The sequence below is a fragment of the Brassica rapa genome, chromosome A10, assembly GCF_000309985.2.
Source record: "Brassica rapa cultivar Chiifu-401-42 chromosome A10, CAAS_Brap_v3.01, whole genome shotgun sequence".
Taxonomy (NCBI): Eukaryota; Viridiplantae; Streptophyta; class Magnoliopsida; order Brassicales; family Brassicaceae; genus Brassica; species Brassica rapa.
Window position 1 is genome coordinate 8929248 of NC_024804.2, and position 16644 is coordinate 8945891.

The window sequence follows — 16644 nt, forward strand, 5'->3', positions numbered from 1 at the left end:
TCTTTAGGAGATCTAGAAGTCGTTCTCCAGTCCCGTGGAACGGTGGAGATAGATTATCTCATCCTCATGATGGGTTTAGAGCCGAGGAGAGGATGATGGAGAGCGTGAGGTTTCCTTTCCATGAACGGTTTCTTGAAGATCAAGAAATAGGTTTCATGTCACCTCCAAGAAATAGAATGCCGCCGCTAGGATTCGATGAAAGGAGGAGCCATGATTCTGGAACGAATCATAATAGCTTCAGGGGAAGGAGATTTGGGCTAGGCCAAAGACATGATGCTAGAAGATCTTTAAGAAGACTGAATTCTGGTAACATCAACAATTTTATACCTTTCAGACGCCAAAGAAGATTTGATGATGTGGAAGATAACACTGGCGGAAACATGTTTGAGATGAGGCAGCAGCAAACTAGGCGGGCTGACGTCACGGAAGATGGCGGTGATGATGTCGCCTGTTCAGGTTTCGCAAAAGAGAGTCGTGGGTGTAACCAAAAACAACAACGGCAACGAGAACAAAGAGGGTAATGAGAACAAAATAACATAAGAGGATCTTTTAGGTTTTTCAATAGAACCTCTCTCTTTTTGTTTGTTTTGTTTTGTGTTGGTTGATTAAAATTTTCATTTTAAAAACATTTGTCTAATAAGAGGAGAAATAATGTCATGACAATGTTTGTTGCTTTTATTTATGAGTCAAACGATGTTTTTGATTTTTTTAAGAAGATATTTTGTTTTCATTTTTCTTTTTATCATCGAGATTTTAGGGTTTGTAGCTTTCTCTTACTTTAAAAATCTTCTTTCTAAATATCTTTCGTTTTTTTTTTAATTACTATTTGAATTTTTAATTTGATTTTCTTCAATAAAAGCGCAAATTACGCCACTGAGGCAAAGAAAAATATAATGAGATAAGTCTTGTGAAGATTTCACTAAGGGTAGCAAAAACTTATTCATTACATGCATATAGACTTGAACATCAAATGAGTTTGAGGACTTTAACTCCAAACGCAATCTCTAAAAATGTACCAATGGTTATCCCAAATATTTCAACAACAATTTCAGGGACTATCTACGACCTCCATCCTTATTATGTATACATTCTTTTTTTTTTACAACAAACATTTACAGATTCATGTTGACTCTGTAAACCAAATCGGTAACTCTGCATCCATGTGAACGACGAAAGATGTTAATTTCCTACCACTGTGTGCTAAGCTATGCGCCCGTAGGTTCTCCGTCCGGAGTACATGAACGATATCTGATTTGAGAAAACATCCTTTTAAAAGCTTGATGTCTTCCAAATAGCTTTCAAATGCTGGTCATTCTTCTGGTTCCGAAACCATCTTCACTAACTGAGAACAATCCGTTGCAAACGTTACCTAAAACTGTCTTAAATTCTTCATACATTTCATTGCCCAAATTAATGTCTCTACCTCCGAAATGAAAGGGTGAGAGACATGCCCTTACATTCTTTACCTTTAATGAACCATCAAAACCCGGTAAATTGCTATACCAGCCTTGCCCTGAAAATAAATCTTTATCTTTTCACGATCTATCTATGAAGCACCATCGTCCTGGTGTTGCTAATATGAGACTGGTCTGTATCTGATACCCCTTTGTTGGGTCATTTACTATATGTGCCTCAGCCCAAAGTATTGACTCCAATTCTGCTATTTTAAGTATTTCCCTTTGATCAATATCAAGATTGCTAAAAACTTTGTTATTCCGGCCTTTCCATATATACCATAATATCTATGTAAATTGGTGGTCATCCATCTTTAGATTGACTCTCCAAAAAAGATGATTCATATTAGCGAAAAAATAATTGATATAAAAATATTAGGATGCGATGGTATCTTAGATAATGTCCACACTTGACGTGATGGAGGATATTTATTATGTATACATTCTTATCTATTATATTAGTAAACTATTTGAAATTTACCTCGACATGTTTTAAATTTAAACCTATTAAAAATATTGTGACTTAATATAATTAAATCATTTAAGTTGAAGACCAACCTAATATACTTCAATCTAATTATGATAATATTTGAAAACTAAAAATTTACCGCCTACACTATCATCTTAAATATCTCCTACTAATTATATATATTTAAATTTTGCCTACACATAGAAATTTTTTAATACAAAGGTTTGTTATACTATAGAAGCCAATATTTGACAAATGTGGAATCCTATACTATATTCTTATCTATTTACTATTCCATAATTTTTAAGATGTCATATATATATAGTAGTATCTAATCATAAACCCCATATATTATTTGACCCTCCTATCCTCCCTAACTAATATTATCTAACCTTCCTATTTCTAAAGTTCCAAACGTGACATACCAATGGAATCTTATAATATAATTGCTATACTATAGTAAAATAACTAAATACAGTATAACCAATAAATATATGTTACATACGCAAAACCATGATTAATAACATAACTATATATCGTCTTTAGATATTTCCCAATATATTCTCTACATATTTCAATTTTATATCAGGCAAAATTATATCTCAATTTTCAATTTTTCAATTTAGAAATGAATAAAAAATCTTGATTCAGAATGGAATTTGTTTTTTGCGCATATCATTGTAAATTTAAATATGAATAAATAATTGATTATTGTTATAGTATATTATAAAATATATTTTTGAAAAGCTTTTACGAGTGTTGTCAAAAAAAAAACTTTTACGAGTAAATTAATGATATTTATTTAAACAGAAAAATAATAAATGATATTTATATAGTTCAAAACAATTTTAGTTTAGCGATTTCAGGAATTTTCTTATTTTATTCATTTCCTGTTTTTGCTCTTTATATATATCTATATATTAATTACATCCCATCTTTCCGGAAACTGTTTAAGAAATTTTGTTCACAACTTATTCAGTTAATTAAGGGAACTAATCATTATGACTTCAGAATATTTGTGCAGCCAATATTATATGAAAATAATAACTATATTTAATATATTAAAAACCCATTTAAATTTCTTATAAATCAATAGCAACATTCTAAATTCATTTAAATTCCTTATAATTAATTTCAATACCTACCAATATATAGTAAAAACTCTATAATTTAATAACATTGGGCCTGCAATATTTTATTAATTTATAAAGTTATGAACTACAAGAAAATATATCCTTTTCAGATTCCTCTATTTTGGAAATATTTTTTTTATAAAATAAGAAAATAGTTAATTCTAAACTTTAGAAATTTGACTTTCATGGTTTTATTATATTATTTGGTTTAGATGAAAAATGTGTCATAGCATTTAAATGTGATGTTAGATATAATTTGATTAAATACTATCAAAATATATGCATGTGTTAAAAATAGAAATGAACTCAATTATGAATAGCAAACTAATAATAAAAAATAAACATATATAATTTGTATTTATTTATATTATTAATTTGGGATTTTAATTGGACCATATATTTATATATCCCAAATATTTTGTTTTCATATTTTTAGGAACTGATTTCTTATCCGTAGAATACAACTAATTTGTAGAAATCAGTTTCTACAGGTTTTTAGAATTATAGTAATGTGTAGATTTTGATTTCTACATGTTTTAGATTTACAGTAAATCTGTAGAAGTCGATTTCTACGTGTTTTAGATTTATATTAATGTGTAGATTTTGATTTCTAAACATATTAGATTAGTAGGTTAAGCGCGGAATGTGTATTCTAAATATTTTTAGAATACTCTTATTACGTAGATCACGTATTCTAAACATTGTAGATTCAATAAAAAAAGTGGATTTCGTTTTCTACTTCGTAGAATAATATTTCTACTTTATTTAGAACAAAATCTGAAAATTATGATTTAAACATTTTTAGAACTGAAAAAATACCACTAAGTTCATATAGGTATTTTATCAGTAGTTAATATTTTTCCAATTTGTTTTGTTTGTAAAACTATTTATTAAAATTATTTTCAAATGTATTGAAGGGTATTATAGACAAAAATAGTACAAAATAGATATTAGTCTAAAAGAACATAGTTTTCATTTTTTTGCTCTAAAAGTTTTTTTCCCAAGTTTATTATCTTATTATTTTATCGATTTGTTTTTTATTTTGAATCAGCCCGACTCGGGACCGATAAAATTAATGAATTTTCCGTCTTTACTAATTTACCAAATATTAATTTATAGAGTTTTCTAATGTATAGTAATCTATTACCCAAAAAAGATGCCTGATCCCTATTTAGACTAAAAATATTTACTATTTCAAAATGATATTGGTATATTCTGATCATAACTATTAAAATATACAATTTACATATAACTTGAAATATACCGATTTCCTTAACATATTTAAAATATAAATACATTCATTAACAAATTATAAAAATGAGGAAAGGTAACCAAAAATATAGCTATGTAAATGAGAATCAAGAACGAAAAATATAATAAATATATTCAGAAACACACGCTCAAATTCAACTCAAATTTTTTTCGGGTTTCTATCATTGTTATTTGAACCAAGCCAAAAACTAAAATAACAAGACCCAAACCAAACGGAAATTCATAAATAACTTAACTATTACTGTATTTCTTGAACCGAAAAAACCATAAACGTATCAAAACTAAAGGGAAAATAAAAAATTACAAATAAAAATAAAACCAAAGTTAATGAACTGTCATCGAATCATGTAAAATAAAATTTAAAATAGAAATTATAAATAGAAATAAAAATAAAATAACCCCGCGCAATCACACGGATCAGAATCTAAAACTTGGATGCACAAGTTTTTTTTTAATTTTGTATAAATAATTATTTATTGTCTTAATAATAAGATATATTTTAAAATTTTACCTGCATTAAATAATTATTTAATATGGTATTTATAAAAATAAAAATTTTATAGTTTATATTTAGTAATTGATTTTGTCATGTAAACTATCAATTGTAAGAAAAACAAAAATTGCACACCCAAAAAATCGCGATATGTTCAATTCATACCTTGCTTATATGACTGTGCAAGAACATAACTCTACGGTCGAAAAATTCAAATAACATATATATTGTTTACTTTTTTTAGCAAAACATACATAGTCGTCACTGCCCTGCCACATCATCTATTTTGGTGACATGAATTTTATATCAGCTATTTTTACTGGCGAGGATGCCACATGTATAAAATATGTTCTTTTTAAAACAAAATAATTGTTTTATAAAAATAACTTTTAGAAAATGTAAAATTTTATAAGTTTTTATTATTTTGTAAATTAGAAAAATTAATTAATTAATAAAAAATTTAATCTTATATAAGAGATATATTTTAAAAGTTTTCGATCCTATCATAATACCATCCTCATAAGAGTTATATTTGTATTGTAATGATTCAAATTCAATTCTAGTGTTGCAGGCGCGTTATCCTCGATTAATTATTGTTATGTTGTTTACATTTAAAGAATTTAGAGTAACATATCATAAATTTTTAATCTCTTAAAATAAATTTATTCGTATGAATACAAAACCAATCGAAAAGTTCTTTACACACACATAACCAAGATTAACATAAAAGTAATTGATAAGATCAAAAAATTATAAGTTTTGTTAATTTTACTAAATACTAAAAATTTTAAGAACTTATATTTTCAATAAAGGTTTTTTTTATAAAACAAAATTTTGATTTTTTTTAATAATATTTTTAATTTATTTTATAGTAAATAATTATAAACGTTTACAAAAAATGATATTTTATAAAACAAAAAAAAATAAACGGAGGGAGTATGTTTTATAATATTTTTTCTATAAATGTATTAGTGTTTCATTGTTTACACTCATTGATGAGTGTGAAGGTATACTCAGGTGAATGCATTAGCTCCATAAAAGAAATGTTATAATTTGTATGTTAAAACATGTATTAATTTTGCCTCATGGTTGTATTTTAGGTTGAGAAAATCAGATTTCCGTGCGCCAGTGAACATAGGAAGCCATGAGATGGTAAGCATGAATGAGATGGTTGAGATGATTCTCAGCTTTGCGTAAAAAAAGCTACCAATTAACCACATTTATAAGTATTGCAACAGAGGAGCTATGAAGAAAATTAATACAACTAGGTTTCTTTTCAAAACCATTTATAAATACTGAGTGCCACAATAAATAAAATCAAAATATTTTATTTCATGTGAAGTACCTTTTGTTTCTGGATATTTTTTCTCCAGTTTAGTTGTGTAAGTTGTCTGTATTAATTAATAATTTTTTATTATCCTTATTATGTTTGTTATATGTTTTTATTTTATTTTTAAACTTCTTGTCCTTACCGGACTCTTAAAACAAATACATGAAGACTTGTAGAAATAACTATAAAATGAGTGAAAATTTTGAGTATTTGGGCTTTAATGAGTTTTAAACGAATTTATGTATTTCTCATAAGAAGACAATAGCATTGGTCTGTTAACATTGGGCATGTAAACTATTTTTATAAGACAAGAAGAGTTCCCATAAACTCACTGTCTTTCTTGAAGTTCAGGGAATCCCATAAGAGAGGAGGTTAGGGGCTATGTTCTGACCACTACGACCAGTACGGAGATACTCGAAGGTTGAGTGACGGATGCTGGAAACGCCTGTTTGAGAAACTGGAGAGGCAGAGAGACATTTTCTAGAAGATCGTTAAAGCTAAGAGGAATCAATGAGTTTTGTGGAGATGTAGATTGGTTCATAAAAAATGAAAATCATATATATAGGGTTTACAGAAAGGCTACAAATCAAAAACTTTTAAGATCAAGCGATTTAAGATGGGGAGATGAAGAGTTCACCGGTGAAAAAATAGATTAGGAACAGACACACAGCGCAACTCTGTAACTCAGACTTGTCTAAGACAATGATGAAAAGAACCCTAACTCATGTTAAACGAAGACAATTTCCAATATGGATAACTATAATTGTTGTTTTTTCATATAACGTGATGAACCTCATTTAATTCTTAATTCTTAATTCATTTTTAAATGAGGTTCATCACGTTATATGAAAAAACAACAATTATAGTTTTTCCATATTGGATAACAACAATAACCCGGGTTCGAGCCACATGCTTGACATACTTTTCACACTTTTTAAAAGTGGGACCCACCAAAATGCTGACGTGTCGCCTCAGGAAAGAGGGAACGGTCTCATTATGTTATAGATTTGGGGATTTTTCCCCCTTTTACTTTTTCTTTCTATTTAGATTTTGTTTTAATTAGATTTTGATTTAATTTGTTTTTTTTTTCTTTCTTTTTTGTCAAAATTCGTTTTAGTTTTTAACTTATATTTAAAAGTTAGTTTTTAATGTTTTTTAATTAGATTGGATATTTTAGCATATATTATAATAAAAGGACTAATTTAGGTTGATTTTATACTAAGGGGACAAAAAGTGTGTTTTTATTCAATATTGGAAAAGTTTCCAATAATATATAGGAGATTTTATCATAGATGTCAATTGTTCATGGAACACTCTTGCTTACATATATTTCCAATTGAGATAACAACATTTGTTTTTATTCCAACTTTCTTTATTTTGATGACCCCTAAATTAAGAATTAAGTGAAACAAAAGTTTATGACATGAGTCATTCAGCACTGAACATAATATTTTGGTTGACTTAACATTATTTAGTTTGGTAACATATTCTGTAAGGAAAAGAAAATGGAAACTTTTTAATCGATTTATATACTTTACATACACGATTTAATTTTCATTTTGAATGGTAATATTAAATATGTTTCTTTTTGCATGCAATATCATATGTTTGACTTATGATCAGAACCATAGATTTTGAGATGTATAGATATAAGTGCTCAAACTGAAGAGGGCTGAGCACATACACATACTTGCGTTAGTGCTTAGGAGTTGGTAAGAATATGTTTTCTTTCTCAAGAAATCTGTTCACTGTTTCTTAATTTTTGCTTCTCGACATGCTTTTTATCACGAAATGACGTCAACATTTTAAATTCAACATTGTTAATTAATACGTACATTTTTTTTCTGAACTTGCAGGTGCTTCGAAAGTTTTGAGGAAAAGAAGGCGTATAAAGGTAAACATATATTTACTGTATTCAAATCATTTATGTATATATAATTATTATATATTCTTATTGCAAGCAGCCATTTCAGTTTTAAAATGACAAAGAAATGATTAGTATTGGATCAATTAGTGAGTATTAGTATTATCAGTTATCACACAAGGTCGAAAAAGTTGTTGGTGGATTTGAATCTATGAAATTTTATAGAGGTGAAATTCATCCAGATACCAAATCTAATCCATGTTACCATTCTCTGAGATCTGTACCATCTAGATATCATCTACAGATTTAGATTAATAGTTTAATATATATATATATATATATGAACTCGTGGTCCCTCTGATTCATCTATGTACGACTTTATATGATAGGCTTAGGAATCGATGTGTTTCATGATTGAAAATGAAAGAAGTTTCGCAATGACAGTTTTTTTTTATGGATCTTGCCTTCTTATGTCATTGCACAGTTGATGAACATTTATTCTTCCCTTTTGATCAAGGGTGTGCAGACAATGATCTTGAGTCAGATATAATTGGATTAAAACTGAAATAAATGCTAGATTGTTATGCTTTTAATACCAAGAATGCTTGTTAAAATGTTTCAAAGTTAGGGATATTATTTTCAGGTGAGAGCTCATAGAGTCTTTAACTAGTTTTCAAGCTGTGAAACATATCTACAGTGATATTCTGTAATAGACAATAGACAATAGCTCCTGGTTATGTTTTGTATTGTTTCATATATGGTTTATTAATGGAATATTATTTTATTGAAGCATGGCAAAAACCAACAGTGGTGAGCTTAAGAGTACCAATGACAGTGAGCTTCCTTGGATGGCGAAAGGTAGGAAAAGTTCAACAAGGCGTGACGAGAAAGCAATTGTACGAGTTGCAGACTCAGATGTTGAGAACAAAGACAAGAGTTCATCAGGCACAATGGCAAATGAGTCAGAGCCTGGAAAGGTTTTTTCCCCTTTCCTTTGTGTCTCATGGTCTCACCACACCGATATGTATCTGATTCGGTCCTTTCTGTTTATGGCAGCTTCTAGGTAAGCATGTGGCAGAAAGAGTAAGGCGTGTTCCAATGAAGAAGCGGGGAATGATGGTTGCCTCCCCGTCACCAAGAAAGTCATGTGGTCGACGTGGAATCTCAGAACATAGGCCGGAGATCAACCATGTTTGGAAGTTAAACCCAAAGAATGATAGCAGTGGTCCTGATTTTTCTGGTATTGCGTTACTTGCGGATGCTGTGTGTAATTTGAGAAATGATCTTGCACCAGCTGTTGACCGTCTGCTTTCTGAAGAACCTGTTGTTCAGCAGCAAGATGGCTCGACCATATTGCCCCATGCGGTTGGTTCCACATATCAGGTGGGGCGAGGCAAAAAGGACAATGTAGCTCCTGAAAAATCTTCGCTTGATTTGGCTGAGAAGGGCATAGCGAGCGTAGGAGGGATGATAATAGCTACTAAGGGAGCAAGTGAAAGTGAAAATTTTGCACCTGATAGTGGAGTTGTCATAAAGCCAGATAAATCATCGGTCAGTGAACCCACTGAGAAAAAGAATTTAAGGTTACACTGGGACTTAAATGTTTCTATGGATGCTTGGGGTCCACCTTGTGATGTAGAAAATGATGCCTCTGAAAAAGATGTGAAGGGAGCAATCACAAATCCAATGCCTCCTAGAGTGAGCCAACCTATTGATGGGTTTGTTGTATCAGCTGGGCAAGAAAAGTTTTCATCAGCATGTGGTCCTAAGGCTGAAGCAGCTGCTAGAAATGGAAATAAGTTCAAATCTGGTTATAATTCCCCGCTTGAGGATGGAGAATTAAGGGAGCCATACCGTAGGGGGGAAAATAAGGTTGAAGATGAAGGATTCTACTCTATGGCTGAAAATAATGACAACAAGATGAATGATTCTGGTAAGGGAATCTTGGCAGAGACTAAGCTGGGTCCATTAGAGCGTAAATCTTATGATGAATTGAGAATTGGAGAGGCTCATAACAGAAGGGACGTAGAGAAGAATGATGTGGCTCGCATGAATGATTTGCATCTTAAGAAGCGGTCTTTTTCTTCTTCAAGGAGGTTTGTGTTGAGACCATCTAAGGAGTTGCCTTCGCATGATGCCATCCCAAGGACAAGGCAAGTTTTTTCTTTTCATGCCTCATCTTTAGGTAATTTTACTTTTTAATAGTTCATTATTAACCTAGTAATGGTCCTTTTTGTTTCAGATCTGATGATAATGAAGAGTTGAGCATGGCTCCATATAAGTGTTTTGGGAGATATGACAGGAGTTCTGGTAGAGGATACTTTAGTGGTTCGGGTTCCAGACCTCCCTATGTTCTCGAGCCTCGACACCCTGAAAATCTAGGTATGATGGGCGGCTTTGATCAATCAGGATCAGGGTCCGGACAAGGATCACAACCCGATGGTTATGTACGTAAACGTTTCTCAAATGGGGGATACCGCGGTGGTCGGTTCAGAAGGTCTTCAAATGTAGGGGATCGTTTATTGAGAGGCAGGCACGGTGATAATAACCAGTTTTATGGTCGGATCCACAACTGGATGAGTGGTAATAGGAGAGGAAGAGGTAACTCTCCTGTCTTTAGGAGATCTAGAAGTCGTTCTCCAGTCCCGTGGAATGGTGGAGATAGATTATCTCATCCTCATGATGGGTTTAGAGCCGAGGAGAGGATGATGGAGAGCGTGAGGTTTCCTTTCCAGGAACGGTTTCTTGAAGATCAAGAAATAGGTTTCATGTCACCTCCAAGAAATAGAATGCCGCTGCTGGGATTCGATGAAAGGAGGAGCCATGATTCTGGAACGAATCATAATAGCTTCAGGGGAAGGAGATTTGGGCTAGGCCAAAGACATGATGCTAGAAGATCTTTGAGAAGACTGAATTCTGGTAACAGCAACAATTTTATACCTTCCAGACGCCAAAGAAGATTTGATGATGTGGAAGATAACACTGGCGGAAACAAGTTTGAGATGAGGCAGCAGCAAACTAGGCGGGCTGACGTCACGGAAGATGGCGGTGATGATGTCGCCGGTTCAGGTTTCGCAAAAGAGAGTCGTGGGTGTAACCAAAAACAACAACGGCAACGAGAACAAAGAGGGTAATGAAAACAAAATAACATAAGAGGATCTTTTAGGTTTTTCAATAGAACCTCTCTCTTTTTGTTTGTTTTTTTTGTTGGTTGATTAAAATTTTCATTTTAAAAACATTTGTCTAATAAGAGGAGAAATAATGTCATGACAATGTTTGTTGCTTTTATTTATGAGTAAAACGATGTTTTTGGTTTTTTTTTTTGAAGATATTTTGTTTTCATTTTTCTTTTTATCATCGAGATTTTAGGGTTTGTAGCTTTCTCTTCCTTTAAAAATCTTCTTTCTAAATATCTTTCTTTCTTTTTTTAATTACTATTTGAATCTTTAATTTGATTTTCTTCAATAAAAGCGCAAATTACGCCACTGAGGGCAAAGAAAAATATAATGAGATAAGTCTTGTGAAGATTCCACTAAGGATATCAAAAACTTATTCGTTACATGCATATGACTTGAACATCAAATGAGTTTGAGGACTTTAACTCCTAATGAAATCCGAAAAATGTACCAATAGCACCAAATATTTTAACAACAATTCCAGGGACTATCTACAATCTCCATCCTTATTATGTATACATTCTAGTCTATTAAATTTGTATCTTATTTGAAATTTACCTTGGCATGTTTTAAATTTAAACCTATTAAAATTTTTGTGACTTAAAATAATTAAATCATTTAAGTTGTAGACCAACCTAAAAACACTCAATCTAATTATGATAATATTTGAAAACTAAAAATTCACCGCGTACACTATCATCTTAAAGATCTCTTACTAATTATTTGTATTTAAATTTCGGCTACACATAGAAATTTTTTAATACAAAGGTTTGTTATACTATAGAAGCCAATATTTGACAAATGTGGAACCCTATACTATATGTCATCACCACAATCATTCTTAGAATCCTTAGAAAAACATATTAGTCCATATAAATATATAATAAGCTTTTTATTAAACTAACCATAAATTAATCATAAATGTTCTTCATTGTTTTCTTAAATAAAAATCATGGAATTACCTAATGTAGCTAAAGTATATATATGACAATTAATGATTTTGAATAATAAAGATTTGATAAAAATTAGTATATTCTCTATCATTTTTTTTTAATTTTAACTGATTAAAATAAATTAAAAATCCGCATTAACTATATAATAAAAATTTAGATTTTTTCGTATATTTTTTATTTTGAATTTTTAAAAACGAATATAAAAGACTTAAGTTGCTAAAATCTCACATAGAAATTTTTGTGATCCATGGTTTCAAATTTATGTTATAACAAGATTACGAAATTACATAAGTTGGAAGTCTCATTTAATAAATATTATATATATATATATATATATAAATTAATAGTTTTTAAAAATAAACTATATACCATATAAGATACATAAGTATTTTAATTTCGAATTTGCTTTGAATTTTTTTGATAAACATTTTGAACAATTATTGACAACTTAATATTTAGATTTTAAATTTTGTATGGAATGTTTTTAAAATTATAAATTACTATTCCCACAATTTTTTTATTGTTATCATTGATTTAATTTTTTTTTATAAATAAATACAAATGATCAAAAATAATATGAGTATTAAATATTTTTTTAACAGATGTCAATATTAAAAATATACTATATATCAATGTTAATATTATTTAAACTTAATTTTATGGCATATAAAATAAAAAAAAATGTTTGGCTGGATGAATAAAATTTATTTAAGTATTTGTACAAATTTAATGATATGCGTAATAGTTACTAAATTTTTAATTAGTCAATATATATTTATTATTTCATAATATGTAAAAAATATAGAATACTTGAAAATAATTTATATATAATATTTATTCTGCGCAAGGCGCGGGTCTTAATCTAGTCTATTTACTATTCCATAATTTTAAAGAGAGTTATTAACACTATAGGACACTTTTCAACATTTTATTACACCCTAAAACACTTTGTGCTACTAGGGTACTTTTTGGTGTTAAAAATACTAAATTGTCCTCAACTAAAGCTTTTCCTTGTTGTTGCACGTGAGTCAAGTTAAATTTAGTTTCTCGTTCCTTCTCAAGTCCGATCTCACGTCCGATCTCATCTTTTCTCTATTCTTCTGTTTTAAACAAACAATAAAGCTCTCTTTTCTCTTCACATGTCAATCTTTCTTTGTCCCAGACCTTATGTCCTAACCGTGAAAAGAGATGACTATGACGATAGAGAAGATGCTGGCTTCCGACTGTTGGGGTCGAAGTTTCCTCAAAATCCTGTTTCAAAACTCTTTTTCATGGTGGGTCGGTTCACAATCAGCACCCAACACCTTCCCCTCCAATCATAAGTTGCATAATGTCTACCTACAAAACAGCGATTGAAGTTAGATCCTTTAGAAAAACTATTTTTCCTTATTTTGTGAGTTATCCAGCTCATCTCATCTGATAACAAGTGAACCAAAAAAAAAATTGAACTTCCGATGTTTGTGCATTTGTTAAAAATCAAAGTCTTGATTCAGTTGAGCTGTGACTATAAAATGTACTTTTTCACCAAAAAGAAATTTTTATTATAAATCAGATTATTTAGTTCTGATTTTTGTTTTAACTCCAACTAACTGAAGAGTATTGAATCATATACTTTTCTTTGAAGATGAATCCTTACTATGGTTCGTTGGTTCATTTTTGCTATGACCTCACTTAAAAGATGAATTCTTTTAATGACTGGACATGAGAAGTGTCGTCCATGTGTACGATATGCTGGAATGTCCGCAAGAAGATATGTGTACATGTGGACATTTTAATGACTGGAGATTCATAGATCTATAACCCATTTAAAAGATTCACAATGGCGTGCCTGTTTTTGGTTATTAGAAGATGACCAAATATAGTTAAGTGTTTGTAAGCAATTGTAAATTTGAATGCCAATTGTGACATTTTATGCAACGGTTGTACAATGTCGTTCAAATGTTAAAAATGTATATATGTGTACACCTGTACACTATGAGATTGTGTACACATGGATATACACACTCACTTGCTTTGTCCTAACAAGTCTTCGAGAAATTTGTACACAATCACTTAGGTGTACAATACAAGATAGATGTACACATGTATAGTCTTAATGTAATGTACATAAGGATAGCCGGTGGACGATTGTTAAAAACCCCAGCAAATATGATATTGCAAATGTACAAAGTATTCATTTATACATCTCAAAGCAAAAAAAAAAAAAACAGAACAAAAACATGTAAAAAGCACAAGAGATGCAGACTAGTGTCAACGTGGAGAGTTGAAGTGTCCACCAAATGAGTATGCCCAAAATATAAGACCTATACAAACGTAACCTAGGGGGAGCAGGAGAAGCTAGTTTCCGAGATGAGCATATAAACTATGTAAGTAAAGTTGGATAGCATTGTATCCCCACAATGATAGTGAAGATGCAACTTTAGCTTCTGCAAGGGTATCGTTCATATGACGGCTATGCTCATCTCCAACTGCTTCTTGCAGCTTCAACTCCTTAGCCAGTGTCCACAAACTGCTTCTTCATTTCCTGTTTGAGCTCTGGATCATCACCTCCACAATCTGTTCAAATCAAAAGTTACAGAAAGAAGGAACGTCCTAACCGGAGAATACAAACGCCATAACTATATGATATATATCAGAATATGTTATGCGTCAAGACACATAAAGGGAATGGTAATGTGTTCGAATCTGATCAGAGACAAATATCAAAGAGACACTAATAAAGTGACTAACATGTTCTGCAAATCAGCCTCAATTGGGATAACTAATGACTACTAACTCAGCAGCTTCAGTTCTCCATTAAAAAGACTCATAAAAACTTGAGAAATATAAAGAGTAAGGACATATATGAAGACTCCACAACAACATTATCAAATCATTTTTGTGACTTGAAAGAAAAAAAACAGTAAAAGGAAACAACATAGGCACATTAGCTATACAAAATCAAGTTATATATCAAAATTTAACATGTAACTGATAGATTTGCAAGGCCTGCAAAATAAAATAAAAAAAGACATAAGCTTGTCAGAATTTAACAAAAAAACCCCAAATATTCACAGCCTAACCTTCGAATTGGTACATAAAGGAGCCATCTTTTGTAAGAAATTGCATAACCTTAGACATTCCCAAAAGAAATTGGGAAAATAAAGAGAGAATGAAGACAATTTTTCAGAAATATGAGGATTTTCTGGGTTAGAATTAGTCAAAATCGGAGAAGTATCGTCCGATTTGGAGAATTTTTTATTTTTTTTTTCTTTTATAAAGATTTTTTTCTTTACTCCCTTTACCATGGATACGAGAAGATTTCAAAATTAAGAAGATGAGATGAAGTAATTTTTTAGTCGGTTGTTTTAGTTAGAAAGGAATAAAAACTTGGAAGAAAGGGTAAAAGAGATATTGTACTAGAGGCGTTGGTAGAGAAAGTACAAGAAAAGTGTGTTAGTAGCAACAAGTGACCTAGGATGAAATAAAAACTCAATAAGTGTCCTACAATGTAATATTTTCTTTTAAAGATGTCTGTCTATATATATATATATATATATTTATATAGTAGTATCTAATCATAATCCCCGTATATTATTTGACCTCCTATCCTCCCTTACTAATATTATCTAACCTTCCTATTTCCTAATATTATCTAACCTTCCTATTTCCTATTGTAAAATGACTAAATACAGTATAACAAATAAATGTATGTTACATACCCAAAACCATGATTAATAACATAATAACTAGATTAAGATCCGCGTTTTTCGCGGGATGAACATCATATATATAAATTATTTTACGTATAGTATGTTCTTTTATATATTATAAAACAATATATATATATTGGATAATGAAAAAGTTAATAACTATTACATATATAATTAGATTAGTGTAAATAAGTAAATAAATTTTATTAACCCAAACAATCAGTTTTTTTTTTCTATTTTATATAATTAAATATACATAATATATACATTGATAAAAAGTATATTTTTAATATTGATATATTGTCAAATGATGCGTTCTACTTATTTGTATCTTTTATAATAAAAATTTAAAATGCTGAAAACAAATTTCCATTGTGCAATGTTTTTGAAAGTTTTAGTAATTTATAATTTTTATATATATTCAATGCAAATTTTAAAATTTAAATATAAAGTTTTTAGTATTTGTTCAGAGTTTTTATCAAAAAAAATTGTTCAAAGCAAATTTCAAAATTAAAATATTTATGTAGTTTCTATCGTATATAATTTAATTAAAATATATTAATATATATGAGACTTTCTACATACATGATTTTGTAATAATTTATATCTTTTTATAAAAAGAAATTAAATCATGGATCATAAAAAATTTAATGTGGGATTTTTTAAAAATTCAAAATATAACATATACAGAAAAATCTAAATTCTTATTATATGGTTAACGTGATTTCTTTTAATTTATTTTAACTTAAAGTTAAACAAAAATAATAGAGAATACACTAATTTGTATCAAATATTTATTATTTAAAAT

General features: G+C 29.8%; 1 protein-coding gene and 1 long non-coding RNA gene across 2 annotated transcripts; one reads left to right on the top strand and one right to left on the bottom strand.

Moving 5' to 3' along the window:
• The first annotated feature begins 524 nt into the window (after positions 1-524).
• Positions 525-12558, top strand: LOC103833408. Its single transcript, XM_033282884.1, has 3 exons — positions 525-8992; positions 9072-10205; positions 10238-12558. The coding sequence occupies exons 1-3, from the start codon at positions 8807-8809 to the stop codon at positions 11147-11149; spliced, it is 2232 nt and encodes a 743-aa protein (XP_033138775.1). The 5' UTR covers positions 525-8806; the 3' UTR covers positions 11150-12558.
• Positions 12559-13131: 573 nt separating this feature from the next.
• Positions 13132-16427, bottom strand: LOC117129244. Its single transcript, XR_004452888.1, has 2 exons — positions 15207-16427; positions 13132-15132 (listed from the first exon to the last, which is right to left on the bottom strand). It is a non-coding gene; the product is annotated as an uncharacterized LOC117129244 (long non-coding RNA).
• Positions 16428-16644: the final 217 nt, after the last annotated feature.